Source organism: Pristiophorus japonicus, chromosome 7, assembly GCF_044704955.1.
Source record: "Pristiophorus japonicus isolate sPriJap1 chromosome 7, sPriJap1.hap1, whole genome shotgun sequence".
Taxonomy (NCBI): Eukaryota; Metazoa; Chordata; class Chondrichthyes; family Pristiophoridae; genus Pristiophorus; species Pristiophorus japonicus.
Genome location: NC_091983.1, coordinates 127,318,150 through 127,334,211, shown reverse-complemented (window position 1 = coordinate 127,334,211; position 16,062 = coordinate 127,318,150). Strand labels below are relative to the sequence as shown.

Below are 16,062 nucleotides of genomic sequence, written 5' to 3'. Positions count from 1 at the left end.
ACAAGGGAAATTAAGGATAGTGTTAAATCCAAGGAAGAGGCATATAAATTGTCCAGAAAAAGCAGCAAACCTGAGGACTGGGAGAAATTTAGAAATCAGCAGAGGAGGACAAAAGGTTTAATTAGGAGGGGGAAATAGAGTATGAAAGGAAGCTGGCCAGGAACATAAAAACTGATTGCAAAAGCTTCTATAGATATGTGAAGAGAAAAAGATTAGTGAAGATAAACGTAGGTCCCTTGCAGTCAGATTCAGGTGAACTTATAATGGGAAACAAAGAAATGGCAGACCAGTTGAACAAATACTTTGGTTCTGTCTTCACGAAGGAAGACACAAATAACCTTCTGGAGGTACTAGGGGATCGAGGGTCTAGTGAGAAGGAGGAACTGAAGGAAATCCTTATTAGGCGGGAAATTGTGTTCGGGAAATTGATGGGATTGAAGGCCGATAAATCCCCGGGGTCAGAGTACTTAGGGAAGTGGCCCTAGAAATAGTGGATGCATTGGTGATCATTTTCCAACAGTCTATCGACTCTGGATCAGTTCCTATGGACTGGAGGGTAGCTAATGTAACACCACTTTTTAAAAAAGGAGGGAGAGAGAAAACAGGTAATTATTGTGGAAATGTATTTTTTTCTAAGCTGTATCACACTGTATTTTTGTGCCCTTTTGATATAAAACAAAATGGAGTCCTGGTCCTTCCAGAAATTTCTGCAACGGACAGTCGGTTTGCATAAACAGCTAAACCTGGCTTGAAACTGCTGATAACTAATCAATGGCCACCAGACAGCTAGGAGACAAGTCCTGCTGAGACAAGTACCACCCATGTGCTCTCCTATTGTCCATACAACAGCAGTTCCACTCCGCCCCACTCTTTTTCGAGATACTCAAACCACCAGCCATTATCTCTTGTACAGACCTCATCCATTTCATGCAAAAAGATACTGACCAGGAAACTGGACAATCCTGACACAATGCAATGCCAGTAATAGTTCATTACCACACTCTCATCGAGTAATGGCTGATTGGCCAACTAATAACCCTGACAAAAGGAAATATTTGGAAACCATGTCAGGACAAGGATATAGTAATTAACTCTTTATCTGTATTCACTGACTGCAAGACAGAGCCAATACACAGGAAGAGGCCATAACTTGGGTTTTTACTGTATAAATATCTCGTGAAATTGTACCATTTTGGAGGTCTCCACTTAGCCTTTGACTAGGTGAGATTTTTTCCTTGCTGCAAGTAAAATTAAAGGAGCATCTGCTGGGCTGAAGGTGTCTGAGTCGTATATTGTGAGTCGAGATTTTGACATTATAGACCGGTTAGCCTGACATCAGTCGTGGGGAAAATGTTGGAATCAACTATTAAAGATGAAATAACAGTGCATTTGGAAAGCAGTGACAGGATTAGTCCAAGTCAGCAAGGATTTATGAAAGGGAAATCATGCTTGACAAATCTTCTGGAATTTTTTGAGGATGTAACTGGTAGAGTGGACAAGGGAGAACCAGTGGGTCTGGTGTATTTAGACTTTCAAAAGGCTTTTGACAAGGTCCCACACAAGAGATTGTTGTGCAAGTTTAAAGCACATGGTATTGGGGGTAATGTACTGATGTGGATAGAGAACTGGTTGGCAGACAGGAATCAGAGAGTCAGGATAAACGGGTCCTTTTCAGAATGGCAGGCAGTGACTAGTGGGCTGCCCCAGGGCTCAGTGCTGGGACCCCAGCTATATACAATATACATTAATGATTTGGATGAGGGAATTGAGTGTAATATTTCCAAGTTTGCCATGACACTAAACTGGGTGGCGATGTGAGCTGTGAGGAGGAAGCTAAGAGGCTGCAGAGTGACTTGGATAGGTTAGGTGAGTGGGCAAATGCATGGCAGATGCAGTATAATGTGAATATATGTGAGGTTATCCACTTTGGGGGCAAAAACATGAAGGCAGAATATTATCTGAATGGCGGCAGATTAGGAAAAGGGGAGGTGCAACGAGACCTGGGTGTCATGGTACATCAGTCATTGAAAGTTGGCATGCAGGTACAGCAGGTGGTGAAGAAGCCAAGTGGCATGTTGGTCTTCATAGCTAGGGGATTGGAAGATAGGAGCAGTGAGGTCTTACTGCAGTTGTACAGTGCCTTGGTGCGGCCTCATCTGGAATATTGTGTTCCGTTTTGGTCTCGTAATCTGAGGAAGGACATTCTTGTTATTGAGGGAGTGCAGCCGAAGGTTCACCAGACTGATTCCCGGGATGGCTCGACTGACATATGAGGAGAGACTGGATCGACTGGGCCTTTATTCACTGGAGTTTAGAAGGATGAGAGGGGATCTCATAGAAACATAAAATTCTGACAGGACTGGACAGGTTAGAAGCAGGAAGAATGTTCCCGATGTTGGGGAAGTCCAGATCCAGGGGACACAGTCTAAGGATAAGGGGTAAGCCATTTCGGACTGAGATGAGGACAACTTCTTCCCTCAGAGTTGTTAACCTATGGAATTCGCTACCGCAGAGAGTTGTTGATGCCAATTCATTGGATATATTCAAGAGGAGGTTAGATATGGCCCTTACGGCTAAAGGGATCAAGGGATATGGAGAGAAAGCAGGAAAGAGGTAGTGAGGTGGATGATCAGCAATGATCTTATTGAATGGTGGCTTGAAGGGCTGAATGGCTTACTTCTGCACCTATTTTCTATGTTTCTATGTTTGAGTAATTCAATCCTGACAAAAAAGTGTCCTGGTTTATTATTGCTTGCTGCATTCTACATAAGATTGCCATTGACAGAGGCGTCATTCTCATGATCAGCCAGTTACACCAATGCATTGCTCCTGTTACCACAGTGCTTCAACTTGCTGCCAGTAGACACATGTCATGCTCATCTAACAAAATCCATGCTTGTTTCTGATGCAAATTTTGTGACAGGAACCAGACAGGAGGACGGCAGACAATTGTCAATGATAGGCTCATCGCACCAAAGCATCTTTTGTTCTCTGTGAGCAGGCACCTCGCCCCCCCCATCGCCTCGCCCCCCCCCCCCAACCCCCTACTTGGGCCAGCTTGAGACAGTGACTCGTGCACTGGTCCTGCATGTGTTCAGGTTTCTGAGCTATCAAGGCAGGGAGGCAGCCTGCTGTGGATGGATAACAATCTGGAGAGATAGCAACATCATCAATTACCAGCTTTAGGTGACTTCTGCTCCTGGCCTCCACATCATGCTGCCTGCTGATTTGAAAGTGTTCAGACTTCCATGGCAGTACTGGCATTGTGAATGGTGGTAGCTATCTCTATTTGGGAAAGCTAGTCAATAAGCCTGTCCGATTAGGTCTTACATTGTTGTACATAAGGTGCGTGTCAAAATGTCAAATGTTTCCAGCAACTCAAGGTTTGTTTATAGAATTGTTTTTTTTTAAATTTGAATAACAAATGCACACATTTGAATGTACATCAGGAAAACTGCTTGAAGAGACAGCAAAGAAAAGTTAAAAAGACATGATATGAATAATAATTTAATTTAATAATATTTAAACAGTTTCAATGAAATAGGGAAAAAGTGAATGCACTCAGGTACAGGATATTAACAATAGTATTTAATTCTTTATGATCAGCTTATCTCTCCAGTCTGATGTGTTCTTCTCATGTCCTGACACGTTTGGAAAGAAGGCTATAAATGAGTTAGCATCTGACCCAAAAGTCAAAGCAAGGACTCATCTGCATAGAGGTTGAAAAACCCAATGAAGCCTACTGCACAAATAACAGGCTTTAGGGGGGAAGTGAATGCCGAGCTAATAGGACAGCAGGCATTGATAGTAGTTGTGCCAAATTCCTAAAAGCTTGTGGAGGGGGACGGGGAGAATGGCAATAGTCTCATTAAAAAGCACCAGGAGCTCAGTTTGGAGCTGCCTTTCTGAGACTGGGGAATAAGATTTTATTTGAGGAACACATACCCTTGGTGTTTGACTGCACTTACAGTTTCTTTCCACAAAAAGCAGCCCAAAACCTACAGAGGAATCACACTATTACTGGCTCTTTGGGTCGTTCTTTAAGTAGTTGGTGCAACTTTGGCAGGAATATGTCAAAATGGCCAAAAGCTAGGCTGGGATCCAGGTACGCCAGGATCCTTCCTAGTACCAGGGCTTCCAGCTGGAGCTTCTGTCCACCACAAAACATGATCATTGATGCAAGGGAACATGGGCTCCAAATATTGGAGTTCCTGTGACCCAGGTCATCATTTGACCTGGGGTTGGGTTGGGTGAGACCAGGCGAGCTGCCCACTGAGGATGTGGGGATCACTAGGGATCCAGGCTGGGAATGTGGCCTGGACTCCCAAGATTTGGAAACATTTAAAAAAATTAAGCAGTCTCTGGGGACACCTACAATGTCTTTCCCGGGGGAAGAAAGCTCTTCGGTTGGCTTTATATACCAGATACCCTCAACGTGCGCCTGGTGGTGTGGGTGCCTGCTATTTGCGAGCAAATTGGGAAACTTCCCTGACCCCGGAAAATTTATGATTCCTCTTTTTAGAGGTTATATTGTGCTGTTGGTGGACTCAACCAAAGATCTAGGGGGAAAATTTCAGTTGCGCCTCATTTGGAGGCGGTAACATTCGGGAGGCAGGACACTTTGAGCCTGGTGTGGAAGTCCCGCCCTGCTCACGACATCCGGGTTATCGCCCCCGAAAGGAAATGGAGCGTAAAAATAACAACTTTTCATCCAGGCGCAGAAACGGGGTACAAACCAGAGGTGTAAACGACCTGAATTTCTCAGCCTGAGTAGTTCTACCCATCATCTTAAACAATGGGCTAAACAACAGGAAAATGTAGTGCAATGGCCCAAGAAAATATCTCAAAGGCACTGACTGGAACATATGGGAGTGTGGTAGTCAACTCAAGGCTGGATACTGTCCTTCGTGCTGAGAAGGGGTGAAGGGCTCTGTAGTCTTTTTCATCTTTCTTTAATGCCTGCAAGATTCCAATACAAGTTAAGCTTGCGGTACATAGGCACAGTTTTCCATCATTGTTCTGAAATCCCAGCAATGCAATGGATGGACTGCCTCTGGCCTTTGTGGAAGTGCCAGGAGCAAGCACTGGGGTGGCAAGAAGGGAAAACAGCTGAAGAGGGAGACCTTCACCCAACATTGATCTATCATATGGTCCTCTGGAGAGGGATTCAATCCCACAGTAGGCATGCCTTTTTGCCAAAGCCCCTCACATCAGGACCTAGATTATGCAGTTATTAGTCAAATTAGTATATGCCTTTGGACTTCGACGTCTAGAATATTAAGTAGGCTTGCTTGACACAAACTTCATTGTGTAAGTCCTTCCACAATGCAGATGGCCATTGTATAGCTAATGAGGAAACTCAGACTTGGGACAACAGCTACTAGAAGTCATTACCAAGAGCTTTGGTATAAGAACACGTGCTTATATATCCAGGGCTCAGTACCTATCATAATTGCAGAGAGGCAAGCAGCTGCTACTGAATCGTGCACCTCCAACTAGTGGAACCACTCTTCCATGATGCATGATGTGTATCCATGGTGTAAGAAGAATGGTGGCAAATGCAAACGCATGTTTTATGGTCAGTTGTGCCACATGGTGAGACAGTGTCCAGCAGCAGAGGCGTGAGTGAAATGGAAAAGGATGATGCTGTTGTCTCTCAATAAAGCAATACAGTACTTGCAGCTGGTTCATCAGTGGAAGTAATGGCCTCCTCAATCCAGAGAGATTCTTATTCACACCTATCAGCCAGGCACCTCAGATGTTCCTGGTTCACAGGTAGCACCTAGATGAAACACAAAACTAGATTTAAGAGCATATCCATACACTGAAGATATGGGGGCAGAATGTTTTCTTGAAAAGCATTGGATCTTTCATCAGGTGGCAGGAAGGGATATTTGTGAGTGCCCAAAAGATTTGAGAAGGCATGGGGAGAATTAGTTAGGGCTGTTAGCCTCAACATTATTTTTATCACAAAATCCGGCCCTTTAAAAATCTATAGCTGCTGCAGAAACCACCTTGTCTATATTCTAGAGTGATTTCCACAGTGACTAGATGCTTTTAAAACTATGTGTGTATTTCTAAAAGAATGAAATTGAGGTTTATAAGTAAGCCCAATGATAAGTAAGCAAATACGCAAAGTCAAAAGTGCCAGAGGAAATTTCAAATGATACCATAAAGGGTAATGGTTGATGGGTGTTTTTGTGATTGGGAGGCTGTATCCAGTGGGGTTCCGCAGGGCTCAGTGCTGGATCCCTTGCTCTTTGTGGTATATATCAATGACTTGGATTTGAATGTTGGGGTTATGATTAAGAAGTTTGCAGATGATACTAAAATAGGTTGTGTGGTTGATAATGAAGCAGAAAGCTGCGGACTGTAGGAAGATATCAACGTACTGGTCAGGTGGGTAGAACAGTGACAAATGGAATTCAATCGGATAAGTGTGAGGTAATGCATTTGGGGAGGTCTAACAAGGCAAGGAAATACACATTAAATGGTACCACACTGAAAAGTGTAGAGGAACAAAGGGACCTTGGAGTGCAGGTCCACAGATCCATGAAGGTAGCAGGCCAGGTAAATAAGGTGGTTGAGAAGACATATGGAATACTTGCCTTTATTAGTCGAGGCATGGAATACAAGAGCAAGGATGTTATGCTTGAACTGTATAAAACACTGGTTAGGCCACAGCTGGAGTACTGTGTGCAGTTCTGGTCACCACATTTCAGGAAAGATGTGATTGCACTGGAAAGGGTGCAGAGGAGATTTACAAGAATGTTGCCTGGATTGGAGAATTTTGGTTATGAGGAAAGATTGGAGATGCTGGGTCTGTTTCCTTTAGAACAGAGGAGGCTGAGAGGAGACCTTCTTGAGGTGTACAAAATTATGAGGGGCCTGGATAGAGTGAATAGGAAGGACCTGTTTCCCTTGGCAGAGAGGTCAACAACCAGGGGGCATAGATTTAAAGTAGTTGGGGGGAGGTTTAGAGGAGATATGAGGGGAAATTTCTTCACCCAGAAGGTGGTGGGAGCCTGGAACTCTCTGCCTGAAAGGGTGGTAAAGGCAGAAACCTCACCACATTTAAAAAATACTTGGATGTGCACTTGAAGTGCCGTAACCTACAGGGCTACGGACCAAGAACTGGAAAATGGGATTAGGCTCTCCTTCCGTGCTGTAAATTTCTATGATTCTATGATTTGATATATAAGATAGTCTGGTCGCCATATTATAAAAAGGATATAGAGCCACTGGAGAGAGTGCAGAAAAGATTTACAAGGATGAATACCAGAAATGCGAGGGTATACATAACAGGAAAGAATGAACAGGCTGGATCTCTTTTCTCTTGAAAAAAGAAGGCTGAGGGGTGACCTAACAGAGGTCTTTAAAATTATGAAAGGTTTTGATAGAGTGGATACAAAGAGAATTTCCACTTGTGGGGAAGAACATAACTAGAGGCCACCAATATAAGATAGCCACCAAGAAATCCAACAGGGAACTCAGAAGAAAATTTTTTACCCAAAGAGTGGTGAGAATGTGGAACTTGCTACCACAGGGAGTGGTTGAAGCGAACAGTAAAGATACATTTAAGACAAGCATGTGAGGGAGAAGGGAATAGAGGGTTATGCTGATAGATTTAGATGAGGAAAGGCGGGAGGAGGCTCGAGTGGAGCATAAATGCCGGCATGGACTGGTTGGGCCGAATGGCCGTCTCTGTGCCTTATCCTATGTAATCCTATATAATCCTACGTAATTGCTGCTGAAACATTTCTTTCCCTATCACACCCTGCCGAGTGACAGTAGTTATCATTTCAATCACAATTGACAATAACAGGAATAAGAAACAATAGCTTTCCTTAAAGTCTAGAACTTACTATTGATGCTGTTATCGAACAACTATTTAATGTGCTGTGTTAAATTTGCCTCATATTTTAACCAAGCCACTAACCATTTAAAATAAACAAATTAAAACATCCTTTAAAATAGCAGAGAAAGGAATTTGATACAAGCATAGCTCCTCCCCGTTGACTGACAGTAAAAACAAATAGCGCAGATAGTGTTACATTAGAATTCACTTTTTCACAGGTGCTATTCACATCTCATATGTTGCATCTAATGTCAGATCCAGCTTGATGCGGTGATGAATTGTTGATCATGTTTTCCACACTTGTCATACTCGCTGTTTCTTGTTGGACTTTTCTTTTCCACTCAGTCAGACTTTGTGATATCCCTGATGATATTGTTGGAGCCAGAGCTCCAGGAGACATCATCATCGGAGGACTCTTTCCAGTCCACGAAAAGGTGGAAAACTTGGCAAACCGAACTCAGCCGGGATCACTACACTGCTCGGGGTAAGTTTTCCATCATTATCAATTAGCTTTCCTTTTGATATAAATTATGGTATTTCTTAATACTGTGCTTATTTTCAAATTAGCTTTATGAGATTTTTAAAGAATGAAAGAAGGAAAAAGGAGGACAGAACAAAAGAAACTTGCATTTTTATACTGCATTTTTATGCCTGGGAATGTTCCAAGTGCTTCAGGGCCAATGAGATACTTTTGAAGTCTAGTCATTAGTGGTAATCTTAACCTAATCCACCCGGTGGAAAACCTAACTAAACATGATTTCCATCAAAAGTCCTTAACTACTTTACAAGAATAACAATCTTAGAAGAATCTGAGCAGTGGACTGGAGGGATTGAGATGTATGAGGAATGCAATAACTTGATGAATAAGGAAGTAAAACAGGGTGGCGTCAGCTTGCCACCGGGCGGTTAGGCTAAAACTGTTGTAATGTAGGAAACATGGCAGTCATTTTGCACACAGCAAGATCCCACAAACAGCAATGAGATAAATGACCAGGTAATTCTAGTGATGTTGGTCAAGGGAGAAATATTGGCCTGGATGCCTGGAGAACTCTCCGACTCTTCTTTGAATCGTTTTATGTTTTATGTCCACTTGCGAGATCAAACAGAGTCTTGATTTAAAATCTTATCTGAAAGACAGCACCTCTGACAGTGCAGTGGGCGAGAGCCATTTTGTTAATGTCTACTAACACAACCCACTGAAATTATTTTGAATGGAACCATTGATTGTAAAATAACAGGAAAAACAATTTGCAAATATTGCATGCAATAGCTCTTTAGACAATAACATTACATATACATAGAACTCTATCTACATCTTACATACATTTCATCCTCATTAGCACAGTAGTTTTAACATAATACAAAATGAAAACTGAAGAGTGAGGAATTACAGACTCAAGTAGTAGTTTGTAACAAAAGCGATGGCGGAGCGGGAGGGGGCGAGGGTGGCCGGCTGTTGAGGCGGGGGTCCCAGTTTTCCTTGTGTATGCTGATGCTAATCTGAGTTATACAATCCCAAGGTTGTGCATTATTTTAACAAAAGCTATTTTACAGTCACAGACACAATGGGTTGTGGATCATTTTATGAATACCATATGTACTTGAGCATATATACTCCATTCTCTTCTCCCTTTTTATCCCTTCTCTCCTGAAGGCACTGATTTTTGCTGGGCTACAGTTACATGAGCACCTACCCTCCATTCATGTATGAGGCCAGGCAGTGATCTAACAGCAGACCTTTGGAAAGCATGGCAGCTCAGCCTAATCCTGTCCTTACCTAGCACTCCCTATATCCATCATGAGGCAATGGATAACAATGAGGAGTAGTGACCCTAGCTGACTTTTCCACATTTGGACTCAGGAGCACTGAGAGCAGCGGAGACAGTAACTGTTGCCCAGGTGAGATCAGTTTACTCGCCACAGAGCAGGAAATGAGTGTGGGACCTTATGCCCTGAAAACCCGAATATTAACCAAACAGTTCTGGAATAATATAGTGTTAAAAAGTAAGCTATTTTGATTATCTTTTCTAAAGCTTCCACCTTAGTATCTCACACGATTATTATTTACATATAGGTTATCCAGTGCCTCCAAGGTACTTTTCGACATTAACACCGCATGAAAGGCGGGAGCGGATCGGGGGTGGGGTTAAACATTTTTAAATAGGGAAACGTGTCCCTAACCTGCCACGTATGTGCCTGTTGCTGTTTACAGCGGTGGTTTTCATGTTGTGGAAGTGTTCCACCTTGGAGAGATTGCAATTGGGAGCCTGATTTGAATTTAACAGTTGCCGTGTGGTTTGCCCAGGGCCTCGGAAATCCAGCAGTAAAAGGAAGGTGGGAGCTGCTGGCTCAAGTGCCTTTAATAGCACTCCTTGTGATATAGGAGGTATAGGAGTGTTCCCCCCTCCCCCCCGGTCCCTCAAGGATGCCTTTGGCCTTCCGTCTGCCAATCGCGGCCTCTCATTCACCCCATGCCACGATTGCAGACCTACTCCTTCAAGCTCCGATCTCAGGCCTTCCTCCATCCCATGATGGCTGACTTTCCGCTCCATGCCCCAAGCCCCAATCTCTCGCTCCCCGCCCCCCTCCCTCCCACGATGGCCGCTCTCCCCCTCTTCAAGCCCTGATCACTTGCTCCCTCACCCCTCCCGATTACCAGGGACCCCAAGGATCCCCAGCTGCGGCCTCCTGCTGTTGGCTTTCTCGCCCGGCAGCTGGCTGGCCTGTCAATTTGGCCAGATGCCGGGCTGGAAATCCTTAAAATCAGCAGGGCTTCTGTGTCCACGGTCTTGCCTGATTTTCTCCACATTAATGTGCGCTCCTGCATCTTCCTTACCTCCCTATAAATATCGGAGGCATGGTTTCTATGGGGAGGGGGTCATAAACCCAAGCTCTTTTCTGAACTTGAGCAACGTACATTCCTTTATCCGCTACTTTTAGCAAACTGGTTAATGCATTTGCATAGCACAAGTGGAAACAATAACAACTTGGATTCGTATAACACCTTTAACATACTAAAATGTCCCAAGGCACTTCACAGGAGCGATTATCAAACAAAATTTGACACCGAGACACATAAAGATATTAGGACAGATGACCTAAAGCTTGGTCAAAAGTAGGTTTTAAGGATGACCTTACAGGAGGAGCGAGAGGTAGAGAGACGAGAGCTTTAGGGACGGAATTCCACAGCTTAGGGCCGAGGCAACAGAAGGCATAACTGGCAATGGTGGAGCGATAAAATCAGTAATGCTCAAGAGACCAGACTTGGAGAAGAGCAGAGATTTCAGAGGGTTGTAGAGCTGGAGGTGGTTGCAGAGAAAGGGAGGGGCAAGGCCATGGATGGATTCGATAACGAGGAAGCATTTCAAAGTGCTTTACAGAAAAGGTGGATATGGAGCAGGGGAGAAAGGGGAGATGGAAACAGTTTTGGGGAGGGGAGCAAAAAAGCAAAAAGTGATGGGTTTCAAACAGGTTTTTGAAAACATTAATGGAGATAGTGATTGGAGAGGGAATTCCAGTGAAAGAAGCAATGGCTGTCAATGGTACAGCAAAGGGAGTAGGAATTCGATCAGTGGCAGAAGAGTAAAGAGTATATGCTGGGACATATAACTGGACAAAATCAAACAGGTAGCATGGGACACCATCATGAAGAAATCTGAACAGATCAACAAGGATCTCATAATTGATCTGTTGAGTTACAGAACGTTAATGAAAGTTGGAAGGATGGAATCATGAGAGTTTGTGACATTGTAAGGTAGTGAATGGGGTCTAAAGCTTTCTGGGTCAAGTTACAGTCTGTAGAGGGAGGAGATGGGGACACCAACAAGTTACACATTTGAGAAGCCAAGCCTTGAGGAGATAAAGATCTTAACAGCAGTGCAAGAGAGGTACAGCCAAAGGCAGACCATATTTCAAAAGTGGAAGAAGGCATTCTTGGAGCTAGATTGGTGTGGATGAGGCATTGGTGGGAAAGATAAAGGGAATGGCTTTTGTTTTGCCAAATTTAAGATGGAAGAAGTTAAAACCAATGTTCCCTTTAATTTTTTTTCCGTGAGTGGTCCCTTTAACTGGATGCACAGCCCATTCAAATTGTCGCATAGTTTCTTCCCTTTAAAAGCCAGTGAGCAGCCTGTGTGGGACCTCCAGACCACTGCACGGCAATGCAGCCTAGCAGAAGCTTTGATTACAACTCATCCAGGTCTTAGTGTCAGATAGGCAGTTGAAGAGAATGGCATTAGCCATAGTGGACAGAAGTCAAAATGTTAGGAAATAAAGCTGATTTTTTATAAAGCTGTTTCAATGTTGCATTTTCTGATATCTCTTTAATTCAGAAAGAAAAGAAAGACTTGTATTTATATAGCGCCTTTCATGATCACCGGACGTCTCAAAGCACTTTATAGCCCATTAAGTACTTTTTGGAGTGGAGTCATTGTTGTAATGTGGGAAACGCCACAGCCAATTTGCACACAGCAAGCTCCCACAAACAGCAATGTGATAATTACCAGATAATCTGTTTTTGTTATGTTGATTGGGGGATAAATATTGGCCAGGATACTGGGGATAACTCTCCTGATCTTCTTCGAAATAGTACTATGGGATCTTTTACGTCCACCTGAGAGAGCAGACGGGGCCTCGGTTTAATGTCTCATCCAAAAGACGGCACCCCAGACAGTGCAGGGCTCCCTCAGCACTGCACTGGAGTGTCAGCCTAGGTTTTTATGTGCTCAAGTTCCTGGAGTGGGACTTGAACCCGCAACCTTCTGACTCAAAGGCAAGTGTGCTGCCCACTGAGCCATAGCTGACAAATGTTTACTGCTGGTGGACTAAAAACACTGTGGGGCTGAAAATGCCCCTTCCCTGAAGGCTTATTATCACTGTAAATCGGCGACCATGCAGCAGAATGCAATGGCCGCCGATTTTTCGTGGAATGGCCGCCATTTTGAAAATTCCATTCCTGTGGTATCTGGCGGTGACCCGCTCTCCCCGCTACCATTCTGTTGCTGCTGATCCATCTGAAGTGCATCATCAGAGCATGCACCGTTGATGATCCCCCCCCCTCCGAACGCGAAATTCCGCGTAAAAAATCTTGCTCCCGCCGCTTGGTGCCACCGGCAGCCTTTTCTGCCAGCGTACCTTGGAGTGCTTCTAAAATGGCGGTGCGGCTGCCATCTTTTTTTTTGTCATCAATTATGCCCCCGAGTTCGGCCGGGCCGCCAACTTGCAGCCTGGAGGGCGTTGGCCCAGCCGAAACCCTCCCTGCTGGCCCAGCGGACCTAACTTAAAGAATCACAGCGGCCCTCCCCTTTAATTGAAGGGGAAAGACATGGTGATGCGCCAACATGATAACGTCATCAGCGCTATGCTGATGAGTGACAGCGGCGGACGCTCCGCCCGCCCCCCACTTCCACCCCTCTAGTGCGTCAACTTCCGCTCACCACTGCACTTCCGCCCCCAGTATGACTGACTTCCGGGCCGCTCGGAAAAAAAGGCCAAAGAGTGGAATTTCGCGCAAGAGGCCACCACATCTCATCATCACCATAGGCGGTCCCTCGTATCGAGGATGACTTGCTTCCAGGCCAAAAAGGGATCACAGGTGGTTCAATGAAGGACCTAATATATCAGGTCTTGAACTACATCTTGAAGGGTGGAAGATGCCTGTGCGTGGATTTTTTTACCATATGGTGGTCACCACATCTACGGCAGCAAAGAAAACTGTCGAAACAGGGTAAATGGGCCGCGTTTTTGGCAGGAGGCAATTTCAGCCCCTAGTTGTTACGAGTCAAGTCTATTTTCCAGTATTTAAAAGTACCAGTAGTGCTTCAACACGTAGAATCATAGAATGGTTACAGCACGGAAGAAGGCCATTTGGCCCGTTAAGCCCGTGCCGGCTCTCTGCACGAGCACTTCAATTAGTCCCACTAGCCCTTTCCCCATAGCCCTGCACATTTTTGTACTTCCGCTACTTATCCAGCTCCCTTTTGAAAACCACGATTGAGTCTGCCTCCACCATACTTTGAGGCAGTGTTTTCCAGATCCTAATCATTTGCTGCATAAAAAAGTGTTTTCTTATGTCGCCTTTGGCTTTTTTGCCAATCACCTTAAATCTGCGTCCTTTGGTTCTCGACCTTTCTGCCAATGGGAACAGTTTCTCTCTATCTTCTCTGTCCAGGCTGCCCATGATTTTGAACACCTCTATCAAATCTCCTCTTAACTTTCTCTGCTCTAAGAAGAACAACACCAGCTTCTCTAGTCTATCCATGTAACTGAAGCCCCTCATTCCTGGAATCATTCTCATAAATCTTTTCTGCACCCTGTCTAAGGACTTCACATCCTTCCTAAAGTGCGCTGCCCAGAATTGGACACAATAATCCAGTTGAGGCACCAACCAGTGTTTTATACAGATTCATCATAATTTCTACGCTTTTGTACTCTATACCTCTATTCAGGAAGCTCAGGATCCCATAAGCTTTTTTAACTGCTTTCTCAACCTGCCCTGCCACCTTCAATAATTTGTGCACACATATGCCTAGGTCTCTCTGTTCATGCACCCCCTTTAAGATTGTACCCTTTAGTTTATATTTCCTCTCCTCTTTCTGTCTACCAAAATGTATCACTTCACACTCATCTGCATTAAATTTCATCTGCCATATGTCCGCCCATTCCACCAGCATGTCTATGTACTCTTGGGGCCAAAATTGCCCTCCGCCTCATTTGGGGCGAATAATTTGAATTAAATCAATATTCTCTGCCCAAATTGATGGGGCGAAGAATAGAGTGAAATTGGCCTCTTTAACTTTAAAAAAACACCGGGGCAGCGTTTGGGGTGGAAGTGAGTCGGGAGCGGGGTGGAAGTGAGTCGGGAGCTCTGCAGCCGCTTTAGTGGCACCCACTGGGCCACCAAACCCATGGCCGCCATTGTGTCGGCCGACAATTAAAATAAAATGGTGGCCGCGGCGGTGCGCCCTCTCTTTTAAGGGCGGACGTGCTGCCCAGCCACTGCCAGCTTCCCGCCAGGAAAAGCTATCAAGGCATCGAGCGGCGGAGACTCCGCTCATACGTGGCAATTTCCCTCATGGGGCAGAAAGGGATCATCGCAAGGCGGTAAGGGTTCGGCCCGAGGGCAATTTCTGATGGATTGGACCATCCGCCTGTCCCCGGTCGGAAAAAGGCCATAGAGGTGGTAATGGACCTTAAAGAGAGGAGAATCTATCATTATCCTCCTAATTTTTCACTATACTTTCAAGTTTTGTGTCATCTGTAAATTTTGAAATTGTGCCCTGTCATTTCCAAGTCATTAATATATATCAAGAAAAGCAGTGGTCCTGGAACCGACCCCTCGTCATATTTATAGCAGTCATATAAAAGTCATATTTATAGCAGGTTTTATACCTATTTTCATGCTTAAATCAACATAATTATTATTGTTTTACTACTGGAAAGACCTTTTGAAATATCATGAGTATTTAAATCTTACTGCTATTATGGTGCGTCATGATGCATTATTGTTGATATTTAACCACTTTGCTCATTCGTGCTATTTGTACTACATCTTACCTCCACTTCACTAACACCAACTACAGACTAGTATGCCTGCCTTGACTTCTGTAGCCATTGCTTTTTAAACTGCAGGTGTATTTCTCCAGTTACACTCCCTCCATGGCAATGGAATGCAATTTTACATTTTTTGTCTTATTCATATTGCTAAAGAAATTGACATATCTCATTGTAGTACCTTGTATGTATACTTAGTTGTTGAGCAACTTCAACCAGTCCTCGCTCTCACCCTTGCGTTAGGTAAATTGACCTCAATTTTAAATATTGTGGACTGGATTTTCGACTCTATTGCACCCCAGCGGGGTGGTAAATGCTGTTTTTGGGTGTTAGGCCAGGCATCCAGCTTTCAGCACCCGGCAGATAAATGCAGCTCATGGTTTGCAGCGGCACAAAAACTTACCATCCCACCCTCTAGTTTCACTGAGACCATGACGTCAATCATCGTGCAATGTTCCACCAGCGCCCCGGATGCAAAATTCAGCCCCAACGCCTCATTTAACGCCCACCCCAGGAAACGTCTGAAAAACCAGGAGTTCCCAGGGTTCAGCAGGCGGTATTGGCAGTGTATTTAAATGGAGGGATGAGGATACTACATCGCAGATCGCATTGACTGCAACAGTTGCACACATCGCACTGTGTGAAGCTCCGAC

General features: G+C 44.4%; 1 protein-coding gene across 1 annotated transcript in view; it reads left to right on the top strand.

Moving 5' to 3' along the window:
* The first annotated feature begins 8,145 nt into the window (after positions 1-8,145).
* Positions 8,146-16,062, top strand: part of LOC139266629 (G-protein coupled receptor family C group 6 member A-like) — a 55,315-nt gene continuing 47,398 nt past the window's right edge. The window contains exon 1 of the mRNA XM_070884219.1: positions 8,146-8,342. Coding sequence (XP_070740320.1) covers positions 8,146-8,342 — 197 coding nt within the window. The remainder of the gene's footprint in view (positions 8,343-16,062) is intronic.